The sequence below is a fragment of the Rhagoletis pomonella genome, unplaced genomic scaffold (genome assembly GCF_013731165.1).
Source record: "Rhagoletis pomonella isolate Grant_MI unplaced genomic scaffold, Rhpom_1.0 Rhpom_scaffold_00003, whole genome shotgun sequence".
NCBI lineage: Eukaryota > Metazoa > Arthropoda > Insecta > Diptera > Tephritidae > Rhagoletis > Rhagoletis pomonella.
The window spans coordinates 90,476,699-90,490,519 of record NW_023458557.1 but is presented as its reverse complement, the minus strand read 5'-3'; the positions used below and the strand labels follow the sequence as shown (position 1 = coordinate 90,490,519).

Here is a 13,821-nt window from a genome sequence, read left to right as displayed (position 1 = left end):
GGTTATTTTAATAAAAGAGAGAGTACTAACGAAATTTCGTCGAATTCGGTGGAGGGCATGGCAATAAGCCCATCTTTACCACGTGTCACGTGAACTATTCTTTCCATCCGCCTTCATATAGTCGAAACACACTAGTCGTCAGTAATAAATTATGCAGAACGACTTTACACACAATTTCAAAGTTACCTTTCCCAACAGAAGTAACTGTGAGTAAAACACTAACTTTCCAAACTTCATAGACGTCTACTAGGACTTTAAGATGAGATGCATTCAATTTACTTGGCGGAAAAGTTGTTGAGTATATTATGTATTGCTAATAAAAACTTGCCTTCGTGCTTCATATTCAGGCAGCTATCAAGTCCTTAAGTCGGCAACTGCTAACTTGCAGAGCTTTGTTCTGGGAAATGAAAAGCAGATGACTGTGAGAGGGCCTAAGGTAGTACTAGCTCTCACAAGAGCTTTGCGTTTACTCTGGCTATCGCTCGACGAACGAAGAAAACACAGCTTACTGAGGTTGTTTAAGCCGCACATACGGATCCATCATCATGATTTTATCGTGGCCTGATCATGAGGCTGCCAGGCTGGGAGTCCAGCATATGGATTTCTATAGAAGCTATACAGATGAGGAAACCCCTTTCTTTGCGAATGTCACGCACTCCGTAGATTTCTGAGGAAATATTTCTAAAAGGATCTAGACTGTTTAGACATAGTTTCATTGGAGGGGCTGGTTAAAATCACAAAAAAAAAAATCGTCTAGGAATCTCCATGACTCTAGACAGCCTTCAAGTGAAATCTTGAAAATGACAGTCTTTGTGAACTAACTTAAACTTCTTAGTAAACGATTGAAATCTTGGATAGCCGTTGCCCATAGTTCCTAGGGGATAATCAATGAAGAATTATGATATATATATATTTTTTTTTTAATTTTTTTTTTGCTACACATTGACCTGATCAAAATGGTTCCCTACACCACTACATATGTATAGATATGTACATTAGACCATACCAGAAAGAAAAGATCGCCGTACACTCCTGAGTCTAAAGTATTTTTAACTGACTTTAAAAAAAGTAGGAAGGTTATCATATCAATTCATCGAAAATTTCTTTTTTTTATGATACTTTGCACCACGTAAACAGTTCTCGATTATTTTATTTTTTCTCAGAAAGGTGGTACCTCAAGGGTGTTTTAGCTCCGATCATTGTGTCACGAAGAAATCAACGGTATACAACTGACTTCCATGCTCATATAAAAATCTAGGAGTTTTATATGAGCATGGAAGTCCGTGTTATTTTTAACCGACTTCAAAAAAGAGCAGGTTATCAAATCGTCGGAAAATTTGGAACACGTGAACCGATTTCGATAATTCTTTTTTATCGGGAAGTTGGTATATCAAGGGTGGTCCTAAATTTGTATATGAGAATTGAAGTCGGTCGAGTTTTTTGCCTAAGAATTACTTGTGTGCTTAAAAGTTACTTATTGCAAGGCAATTTCGAAAAATATTTTATATATTTTGTATGATATACAAAGTATGATATATCGATGTTTCTGTCTCGAGGAGAACATTTTTTTGTTCTAAAATTCATTGACTTCGAGTACCCCCCTTCCAGCACTTACTCAGCATATCTAGTACCAACACCCTAACTTACCACCTTAATGCCGGTATATTAAATCTCGCCAAAAATCATTTAAATTTTGCTAAGGAAGTATTTTGATTATTGCAGTAGAACAAATTTATTGCTGAATGAAGGTAACACCGAAAATTGTAAAGGAGAACCCCCAGGTTCGATCAGGTTTTTTCCAAATTCCCTGCAAAAATACTTTAAACTCAATGGTGCAAGGCGAAATATTTTGTTTTCATGTAAGGTGATGCGGTCTAATATACATACATTAGGGCAGGCAAATATTTTTTACGACGACGTACGTGTAATTGTAAGCAAATTTGCCGGAGAAACCATGTGTCTAAAATCAATTTGGAGAAAATGTGAAAATTTACACTGATGCGCCCTCTGGTGGAAGTTTTAAGAAAGAGATAAGTGCAGAAATGAATTCCTCATACCAAAAAGCTCTTCTAACATTTTTATACAACATTTAAGCGTATAATCGAGATAAAAATCTCCCATACAAATTGACCCGCCCTAACATACACACATACATAAAAAAAAAATTCTAGTTTGCTGCATAAGGCTCTATCACCGCAATAAAATTGGCTTATCAAATCTATAACTAATGGTCATTTGCCACATTTAGCTCGCAATCTGCCAAGGTGTTCTTATCTGCATGTTTAATTACAACACTAATAAGTTTATAAATGTAGGGCACTAAATCTTGCGAAATTTATTTGCCCAAGCGCTTTGCCACTGACACATCAAATGTCACTGAATATCGGGTTATTTTTGATACTCTGCCTAACGGCTTTGGCTTTAACTAATGGTGAACGCGTACGCTTTGATAATTATCGAGTCTATGAGGTGAACGCCTCCAATCGCGAAAAGTTGGCGTTACTCAAGCAAATGGAAGATACTAGCGATTCGCTGCTCTTCTTAGACGGTGTTCACAAAATAAATAGAACCGTAAAGGTTGTGGTACCGCCACATAAAGTCTCTGATTTCCTGCTGGTATTGGATGTTAATGATATCGACTACAATTTGGTGGAAAATAATTTACAAACAGCGTTGGAAAAAGATTATAATCAGATTGCGACACGCGCCACCACTGACCAATGGTCTGCCTATCAAACACTTGACTTCCACTACAGTTGGTTGCGATCGTTGGCCTCGTCTTATCCTGGCAATGTAACACTCATCGAAGGTGGCAAAAGCTATGAGAAGCGTTCGATTTTGGGTGTAAAAATTTCACTTCACAATGGGAAAAAGCAGAAACCTGGCATATTTTTAGAAGCCGGTATACATGCACGTGAATGGATTGCGCCTGCAACGGCCACATATGTCATCGATGCTTTGCTGACCTCCACTGATGAGCAAGTTAGAGAACTAGCTGAAACGTACGAGTGGTACATCATCCCGCATGCCAATCCCGATGGTTATGTCTATACACACACTACCAATCGCATGTGGCGTAAGACGCGACAACCATACGGCAGTTGCTATGGTGCCGATCCCAATCGTAATTGGAATGTTTCGTGGAATACAGTGGGTGCTAGCAGTAATCCGTGTTCGGAAACGTTTGCCGGTAGTGCAGCTAATTCGGAAATTGAAGTTAAATCGCTTTCTCGCTATGTTGACTCCTTGAAAAGTGTAGTCAAATTGTATATTTCATTCCATTCGTTTTCGCAATATTTGCTATATCCGAATGGAGATACGCCAGAATTACCAGATAACGTCAAAGACTACGAACAAGTCCATAATGTTACCCTCAAAGCGATCAGTAAACGTTACGACACCGTCTATACTGGCGGTAATATTTATGATGCCATTTACCCGGCCGCTGGTTCAAGTGTCGATTATGCCTACTCCAAGACAGGTATACGCATGGCGTTTTGCTTTGAACTGCGCCCGAATGGTAGTTTCAACGGTAATGGCATGGAACTGCCAGCCGATCAGATAAGACCAACTGCGGAGGAAATTTTGGACGGCCTGGTGGCTATGGTGAATGAGGTGAAAGTGCTAGGCTATTTCGACTAAGTTGAAAAAAATAAAAATTAAATAAAATTGCATAAAAAATAAATAAATAAAAGGTACTTGAAAAAAAAAATAAAAAGGCACCAACAAATACAATACATATGTATGTCTGTATATTAGGGCGGGTCAATTTGTATGGGCGATTTGTTCGACTATGCGCGTATAGCACAGAAGGATTCTACATGTAATTCTAAGTAAATTTGCCGAAGAAACCATGGGTTTAAAATCGATTTGGAGTTTGCCAAATTGCGAAAATAGATTTTTTAGTATTTTGCTGTAGTGTCGTAAAGAAGTGCTTACATTTTGTATAAAAATATGTTATAGGGGATATTTTGGTATGAGGAAGCCATATCTGCACCGTTTTTTTTGTTTTAAAACTTCCACCAGAGAGCGGAACAGTGAAAATTTTCATATTTTCTTCGAAACCTATTTTCAGAATTTGGCAAACTCCAAATCCGTTTAAGACCCATGGTTTCTTTAGAAATACATGTATAATCCTCCTATTCTATACACGCATGGTACAGAAAAATTACCCGCCCTAATGTGCATAGTCGTAGAAAGAAATTATTTAATAATGAAATACTTTTCTATATTTATGAGCCATATGCAACACGGCTCCTCACGGTAGCAAATTTTCGGGCTGTCCAATTGTCAATAACGCTGTTGTATAGATCCGACTACATTTGAGCAACGATCTGAGTTACATTACATACACAAGGGTCTAACGACCGATAGTGGCTTATTAACATAGAACTCATTCCAGAAAATTCTCTGCTGAGGATGCGCTTAGAGAGCATTGAGTTGCCGACCACTGTTTGAAACCAGATTTGGTTACTCCAAATAAAATGCGCCGAGCTTTTTTAAGCTTTCCATACATTAAATATACATACATGCATAAAGCTCAGGTTCGATCCCCGTTGTCCTATATGTATGTATATATATAACCATGTTAACTCAAAAAGTTCTGCACCGTTTTCTTCTTTTGATAGTTTAGACACCTACTGCAGACTTTCCAAGAATGGTTATAGGCTACAAATTGCCTCAATATATCAGGGAGGCCTTGAAAAGTACTCTCTTTGTTAAGACAGCTATAATTATTTAGTGAAAAGTAAACTACATAATTGGCATTTGGACAATTCAACTTATGCTAATGCTCTTTTAAACACTGTAACAGCGATTAATTTATTACGGTAATCAAATAATCAAACGTTTATATAAAGTACTAATCAAATATTAAGTGAACATTCTAATCTTTTATTGGCTACAAAATATCAAAGTAAATATTTTTGCAAGAATGCAGGATATACTTACACCTTTTCCGCATATTGCATCAATTTGTGTCGACTTATCTTATTAGCACTACAAACAGCGACAGCTGGAAATGGACTTCTAGAAACATGCGTTCTCATAGTGGACAATCGCACCTCAGTTGGTTGATCCAAATATTGAAAAATTAAGTTGATAATTATAATGTGAGTAATGATAATAATGCCAGCGAGAAAAATTAACCAAATGTGTCTGAAAAGAAAATTTGAACTACATAGAAATAATTATCGATAACAGGGTTCATGGTTTGGTAGGTCTTCAGCAGTTGGTCCCGAGAGATGAGATTATAATGGATTAGATCAGACTAGATTAGATTATTATTTAGAGGAGGAACTATGTAGGTCACCTAGTTATCGCGCCCAAGGACAAGTGCTTCGTTAATGCATACTAATGAAATTGGTCTGCTAAGAAGAAGACCTGAAGGATCGTCAACAAACATCTGTAAGGAATTTCTCTATTCGGTAACTGATGTGCCTATCCCTGGCTGCTCACCACTGGGCACACCCCGAACCATCCACACGCAGATTTGGATCACATGACTGGATTAGTCCAGAGGACAGTTTGTTGAGGATAGCCTAAGGGGGGTTATACCTGCCTCCGAGCCTTACACAGCCCCCGGGCCCACCTGCTTCCCCTTATAATACCACTTCTTCTTGTTCTTTATTGTCGCTGCAACCGCCTGAACGGGTTTGGCCGAGTCTAAAACAGTACGCCAGTCATTTCTCTTCTGTACCAACTGAAGCCGATTGGAAATGCCAAGTGAAGCCAAGTCCTTCTCCACCTGGTCTTTCCAATGCAGAGGAGGCCTAATTCTTCCTCTGTTAGCAGCATCGCGACCCGCGTTGAATACTTTCAGAGCTGGAGCGTTTCTGGCCATTCGAACGACATGACCTAGTCAGCGGCGCCGCTGAATTTTAATTCGCTGCACTATGTCTATATCGTTGTAAATCTCGAACAGCTCATCGTTAAATCGACTGCGGTTCGTAATACCAGTATTTAGAACAAAGAGGTGGCTGTAGGTTGCTTTCTGGATGTAGGTGGGTGCTTTAGTTAACTCGGAGCACTATCTAATAGACGATTGAATCTGGAGCAAAGGGATTGACGCTTCCAAATGTCACTGAATAACTATCATCTTTAAATATAGAACCATAACTTCTACCCTAGAAAAGAAAAGAATCAACTTCTCTGCATCCAAAGAAGCCGCTCTCTATCCTAGTAGACAATCGAAGTCTCTTGTCAGTTTCTTTTTAGTCTGCAGGTGACCTTTCAGCCTGCCCAACGTCTGAAGACACAAAGTTGACGGTAAGTGCAGCAGTGCATCAAGAGGAACGCACATGGCGATAGTTCTTTGAAGCGTAGCAAGCAGATTTCCCACGCTATCTATAGAGAGTATGCTCCATCATACCACTGATGCATAGCTGATTATCAGTCTAATCATAAAGGTATAAATCAAGAGAATTAATTACCTTTGATGACAGACCCAACGTTTTGTCACTGTTTACATTGCCAAAATGCTGTCAATGCTTTTCTAGTGAAGAGCACAACACTAGTTTTGGTTGGGTTAGCGGTGAGCCGCTTTCCATCGCACCAAGTTTCAACGATATTTAATATTGCCTGCGCTCTTCTGCAAACAGCCGGCGGTGATAGGCCCGTGACAAGACAGGCCACATCGTTTGCATAAAAAATGTTACTTCGATAATTAATTTGAGGTCAGCGTTTTGAGCGAAATACATGAACCCAACAAAATACATTCAAACGATTCCATATACGCTTAATACCCTTCCCCACACCAACGAGATTGGAACATACAAAATTAGTAGCTATGCGATTGCTTTTAAAATTATCGTCATGAAAAAAAAATGTTTTCTTATTTCCATGCATGAATGATCTTATTCGTTTGAAGGAATACCCATTTTGTCATATTGATTGAAGAAAAGCACAAAATATGTACATATATAAGTACCTCTTTCAATTTAATCGATTTGTTCCATGATTTATCATATTTTCATGATTAAGAGTCGTGGTGATTGGTGTAATTCTTTACACGTTCAAGAACTTCAATTGTCATGCTCCAAAAGACATTTCACCACCACGATAATGAGGGCTCTCAAAGATGAGCTCATTGGATCATCTGCCGTACAGTCCCGATTTGTCACCCAATGATTTCTACTTATACCCCAGATCGAAAAAAAATATTAAAAAAATGCGCGGTCAAAATTGTTAACGCCTGAAAAGTGGATGCGTTCAAATCTATGGTTTAGATTGAATGTTTCAAGTATCTGTAAAGAGCATTCGTGTGACGAAACGTTCTGAGTAGTTTCCCTGCAAACCATTTTTTCAGAGTATTCTGAATCGTAAAGAATTTTTAAAGAATTCGGAGAGATCTCATCCGATTTTTTGCAGAATTTTCTAAAATGAAATAAATTACGCACACTTCCATTCTTTTACGAAATTTCGGAAGAAAATCGGTAAAGAAATGAAAATAATGCTGCTATGTGAAGAATTTCTTGCAGACTTTTTTCAGAATTTTCTTTATTTTTCGTACAGAAATTTCTTTACGAGTTCGTGTCAACCATTTCATATAATTTTCTTTGAAGATTCGGAAAAAAATCGTTACAGAAATCAGATACTCGTAAAAATTTCGTTAAGATTTCGGGAACTTTGGTTTGCAGGGTTTAATATAAAAAATGTCAAATTATATGATGCCAGTGTCAGATTACATGTACATATGTATGTTTACACATTCGTGTTGGCGTATCTAAATACTTAAGTAGCAAACTTTCAAACCCCATTAGTGATAGTCCAATTTTGCTAAATTGAAACATTTAAATTTTATATTTGAACATATCTGAAAAATACTCACTTAGCGTATCGTATAGATGACCGAGATAAGAATACTTTTAAGCCATGTATGCCACCTTCTTTCAAAAACTCCCAATGTAGTTTGCGATATATTTGTCGTAAGTGCTTAACAGCGCGAGCCATTTTATTTTAATGAATAGTCCACTTTGGTTAAGAACCTGCGATTGCATTTCATATAAATGCTTTTCTGTTTTCTTTAATGGGCATATGTACATATATACATATTTAAGTAGGTATGTATGTACATATTTACGCAGTGGTCGAATCACTTAACTGAGAAATTAGTGGCTGCCAGTTTGGCCTTAACAAATTGATTGACAAATTGCTGGGTTCACATACATATGTAAATATGTCTAGGAAATAATTGATTTTGATACATTGGGGCATTCGTTTACATAAAAATTATAAACATAAGTTGAGTTTTCGTATTCTCCAGCAAAAAATATCCAGTAACTTGCCAGTAACCAAATTTCGGAGAGTAAAGGAGTGTTCGCTATGCAACTGCCAGTAAGAATTAGCCAGTAACAAAATTTAGAGAATAAGGTACCTTACTCTCCCAAAGAGAGAAACTTGCTAAGTTTTCCGCGAACAGGAATTATCAAACATTTGCAAGCTTCACTGCCAGCTGGCGTCTACGGTTGCATTTCGACCATAATCATTTTTTTTAAATTATTTCAGGTAGAAACCAAAACAGGACCTATACGTATATTTCTTCTTATTCTGACTTTCTTCAACATACGCTTCAATTTCTTTGTGGAAATCACTTTCGGATTTCCTATATCGACAGCGGTGTCGAGTGCGTTCCGATTACGAATGCAGCTTTTTTCAGCCGAGTACCTTTCAAATGTTTGGAATTAATTAAATTAATTGATTAAACGAATATTTACCTACTTCTTTCATTAGTAAATCGCAACAAGATTGTTAATTTTTAAATTTAACGAACTTGTTGATTCAAATTAATGTTGATAAAAATGCAACCGTGTGCCACAATCCTGCTTGCAAATTCTTACTGGCAAAAATTTTCCCAGCACGAATTTGGAACTTCCCCTCCAAATGAAATCTCAAAATTGTGCTCTCTTCCTGCAAGTTTTACTGGGTTTTTGGCTAAACGAACACGATTTGGTAACAATTGGTACCAACTTGTACAAATTTTGTACATAGCGAACACTCCTTAAGCCAATATTTACTTTCAATGAGAGAAATATGCAAGAAAGTACGAAAACGCAATACCAGCAAGAAGGGGCAAGCTTTATGAGGTCGGAATTTTTTATTTTCCGACGCAATTTTCTAAGAAAAATAGTATATATGTATATGTATAAAGTATAAATATGTTTATTTTGCCAATTGCAACTCGAAAAGCACCACAAACAATTCTCTTGGTAATGTGAATTGCATTAAGCATCATGCCATCAACTGTTTTTCTTACTAGCAAATAGTTACTAGTAAAAATCCAGTGAAACTTAAAAGTTCAGCTGTCATTTTTGTTCTCTCAATTCTCTCTCTTTTTTGCTGGTTTCTTGCAACTTTTTGTGTACGAAAACGCCATCCAGTAAAAGCCATTAAGATTAGTACTGTGTGTAATATTTATACCCGAGCGCACTTGTGCACAAGGGTATATTAATTTTGTTCACATAACGGTTTGTTTGTAACAGCCAAAACGAATCGAGATAGATATAGACAAATGTATACATAAATGCTCAGAATGAATAGAGAAATCGATAAGCCATGTCTGTCTGTCCGTCCGTCTGTCCGTCTGTCCATCCGTCCGTGTACACGATAACTCGAGCAAAAATTGAGATATCTCAACGAAATCTGGTATGTAGGTTTCCGTTAATCCAAGGTAGGTTGGTATTGAAAATGGGCGAAATCAGACTGTAACCACGCCCACTTCCCATATAACGGTAATTTCCAGAAATACGAAAACTGCGATATTTTAGAAACTACTGAAGATAATTCACTCAAAATTGATATTTACAATAATTTTCAGACGAAAAATAAGAATATTATAAATTTTTTGGAAAATGGGCGTAGCCACGCCCACTTATGGTTACATGTGTATAACTTGGTAACCGCTGCACCAATTTCTTCCAAACTCGGCACAGTTGTTGGCCTTGGTATAACATATGAAATGGCCGAAAATTTAAAAAATCTGACAATAACCACGCCCACATCCCATATAACGATTATTTAGAGAAATACAAAATCTTCGATAAATCATTAAATATTAAAGCTAATTTATTCAAAATTGATGTTTCAACAATTCTCTACCAAGAAATACGTTTATGGTAACATTTTGGAAAATGGGCGTGGCACCGCCCACTTGTGATCACATAGAGTATCGGTCATATCTATAGCACGCCATTTCAAAGTGATATTGTGTGCAACTTCTAAATTCTAAAAAATTAACGGTACTTCGTACCTATTTGAAATTTGCACATTATCAGACTAAAATTGCAGGGGCTAAAAAACTGTGTACTCGAAAAAAATCTAACACTTCCGAGAAAAAAGTTTGAAACATAGGTGAAAATTTGTTGCACTTTTTTGAAGTTTTCTATAATTTGTTAAACTTGGGTTTATATGGGGTTTGTTAGAGAAAGAACTGTATTTTAATTGAAAATTCTTAAAAATAAATAAATAAACATAAGTGGCACACAATATCACTTTGAAATGGCGTGCTATAGATATGACCGATACTGTATATGTATATCGGTAACCGTTATACCAATTTGTACCAAACTAGGTATGGTTATTGTGCTTGCCACATAAAAGCAAAACGTTGAAAATTATTGAAATCGGACTAAAATTACGGCCACTTTTCATATAACGGTAAATTTCAGAAATGCTTGAAACTGCAATATTTCGAAATTTAAGGACGCTAATTTACTCAAAATTTATACACTCTGGCTTACCATCTAGCGGTAGCTTTCGGAAAGGTGAAAACACATATATTTAATACTTGCGCCGGGTATTTAATGTTCGGCTCCACCCGAACTTAGACTTTCTTACTTGTTTTATTGCACTTTAAAACCGTAAAATCATATCACATTTAATGACACATTTATTCACAATTTTATTTTGACATCTAAACATTTATGTACATATAACAATGATATTACATACAATAAATAGTTTTAAAAATTTTGAGTAAATTCCAGACCAAAAATTTTTTTTTAGTAAAATATTTAGCTATCATTAAAGTAGTTAAAAATCGGCCGAAATGTAAGAAAGTAGAGAAATTCGAAAGCAGTCACTATGCTAAAGCCCATTATCAATCCCAAAAGTCCGCCAAAAGAAGCTGGAATGAGAGACATAAAAGTTGTGCAAATTACAATTCAAATATTTTTAACAAATTACTTTCAAATAGGCAACAGAAATCGCTGATTTCTCTTTTTTTTATTATAACAAAAATTCGAATTGCCTATTTATACTACGAGTATACAAATATATAGGGTCGTTTTGGCTAGAGGTGCGCGCTACCACTCCGTTGGACCTGGGTTCGATCCCCGATGCGAGCAACATTTAAATTAGGAAAAAAATTTTAGCAACGGCCGTTCCTCGGCAGGAAATTTCTAACCCACGCGTGTATTTCTGCTTTAAAAAAATGTTCTTATAAAAATAATTTGCCGTTCGGAGACAGCGTAAAATTGTAGGTCCCTCCATTTGTGTTATAACATCAGGTCGCACACCACGAAAGGGAGGAGAAGCTCGGCCAAACACTATTTTATTATAATACATACATACCAAGTGACGACAACCAATCCTGGAATATATCCATGCGATAACGCTTAGCCATCAAATCGCTGAAGAAAACGTGTAACAGAATTTGTTCATCCGTTTCCACAGTTTTACTATGGAGAAACACAGAAAATTTTGATTTCACTGAATGTAATAGAAAATGGCTCTTAAAAATCTAATTTTAATTTAAATATGTAGGTAATAGCTGTTTTAAAAATGTCACTTATCTGATTAAGTTTGGAATTTTGGCAAGTAGGTGTGTTTCCGAAGTAATAAAGAATTTGAAGATCCCATCAAAAACTTGTCTAACGAATGAGACTGATCTTCTGGATCCGATTACGAATTCGAGATCAGTTCATTCAAGTTTCGCTTTATAATTTGTTTTATTTTATTTACTTTTTAATGCAGAAATTCTATAAGAACTTCTACGACCTGTAGAAGCCTAGTCAAATAGCACGTGCTATCAGCCAGGCTAGAGTTGGGACTGAACTCTTTTTCGCAGTACATATAACAGTTTTTTGGGCTGCATATTGAGTGATTCGAGGTAGGCTTGAGATCACCAAAGAGGTCAACCGGAAGGATATGCGGATAGCATTTTCATGTCATAGTAAGGAAGACATTTCTGTCTACACTGAACTCGCTCACTTATAAGACAAGCACTGCCAGAGATACACTTTGGGAAAAATACGGACAATAAGTCTCTCATCGTTTCCACTGAAAAGGTTGGGGGGACTGGTTGAACTGCACATAAAAAGCGGGATTCCACGAGATCGTCTATCTAGAGCTCAACACGCTTATTGTAATGGAAAGTCGGTAGAAACCACCCTGCAGATAATTGTGAGGTGGATAGAATAAGCCTTCACTCAAAGAAATTTCGCGGTACGAGTCTTCCGTAAGAAAGAGTTAGGTCTTTGGATAAGCTTGGGGTAGAAGTCAGCCTCATTCGGCTTATTCAAATCTTGCTTTGGTACAGAACTGTCATGGCTGTATAGGGCAGCGCTTGCCTGCATCCCACAGTGAATAGGCGTACCTTGCAGGGAGGGATCCTATCATCCTGGCTCTGGTGTTAAACGATCTACTAGAGGAATTGGAGAAAGACGACTGTCTAGTAATTGTCTGCGTAAACGATGTTGCACTTATAGTTAAAGGTAAATACTTGGGATACCCTTTAGGAACTAACCCAATCGTATTTTAACATGGTTACTAACTGGACGTCCAGAAGTGCCCTCGGGAAACTGGTCTTATTCACTATATAGTATAAAAGTCCTGACGCTGGTATTTCCGCTGTTGGAGGTCAAAGCTTACAGCTACCATCCAAGGTCTAGTACTTGGGCCTGATCATTGATAGTAAGCTGTCGTGAAGGAAGAATATCGAGGAAAGGGCGAGGAAGGCATCACTGGCCTTATAATGATGTGTATCTATAGAGGAGCCTTTGGAAAGAGATGGGGTGTTTCGGTCAAATTTGTTTATTGGTTTCTGGGGGCTTAGATTTCGTCCTGATTGCGCGGAGCTTCTTCATTGCCCACTTTCCTCCAGGGAGGATTGGGTCGGGCAGAACTTCTGGAGAGTGAGAGTAGTGAACTTCCTCACGGATGGATCGACAGTGGGTGGCAGGGTTGATAGAGGCGTCCTCTTGAGAGATTTCCATTAGTACTAAGCTCAGGCTTGAGGATTGCTGCAGTGTATTTCAGGCAAAAGTGGCTACTATTAAGGATGGGGGTGGTAGATTTACTGCTCAAGAGTGCGGAGGGCCATAACGTCGATTGTATTATTATGAAAAGCTGCTCTCTCTGATTCAACTACCCACCAACGGAGCGCCCTTCCGAATTTGCCCTACGTATCAACACATAAATTTGATGTGCAAGTGAACATGGGGCGGTCGCGGGCACTTCTCACACTTACAAAGCGACAGCTCTCACTCCTGGTTGGGGTTTTAACCGTCACTGTCCAATCGGTATTCACGCAGTAATTGCAAACATTTTATCTGATCCCGGGTATCGCAGATGCCGGAAAAATGATGAGGTGGAATCACCTCAACACTACCTTCTAAGATTGGCTCGCAGATCCTTAAAAGCCATGAGGAGCTCTGAAGCATTGAAATTAGCCGAATTACAGTAACTACATAGTCGGCTCGAGTCGTTTTAAATGTGGTATCACAAAGGATAGATAATGTCTTAATTGTCCCCTAATTCTGGGATTGCCATCTAATTTAGCCTTAGTTCGTATTTGCTTTGGCTGAAACGTGAGTGACGTTTAGG

General features: G+C 37.7%; 2 protein-coding genes across 3 annotated transcripts in view; one reads left to right on the top strand and one right to left on the bottom strand.

The window, feature by feature from the left end:
• The first annotated feature begins 2,370 nt into the window (after positions 1 to 2,370).
• LOC118735746 (zinc carboxypeptidase A 1-like) lies at positions 2,371 to 3,642 on the top strand. The gene has a single exon (XM_036465690.1). The coding sequence runs from the start codon at positions 2,371 to 2,373 to the stop codon at positions 3,640 to 3,642; it is 1,272 nt and encodes a 423-aa protein (XP_036321583.1).
• Positions 3,643 to 5,070: 1,428 nt separating this feature from the next.
• Positions 5,071 to 13,821, bottom strand: part of LOC118735743 (pickpocket protein 11-like) — a 13,618-nt gene continuing 4,867 nt past the window's right edge. The window contains exons 5-6 of one of the 2 annotated variants that reach the window (XM_036465686.1): positions 11,569 to 11,675; positions 5,071 to 5,157 (exon numbers count right to left, since the gene is read on the bottom strand). In XM_036465686.1, the coding sequence (XP_036321579.1) occupies positions 5,144 to 5,157; positions 11,569 to 11,675 (121 nt within the window). In that variant the 3' untranslated portion in view covers positions 5,071 to 5,143. Of the gene's footprint in view, positions 5,158 to 10,977; positions 11,123 to 11,568; positions 11,676 to 13,821 lie in introns of those variants that run through there. The other variant, XM_036465685.1, reaches the window with a different exon arrangement.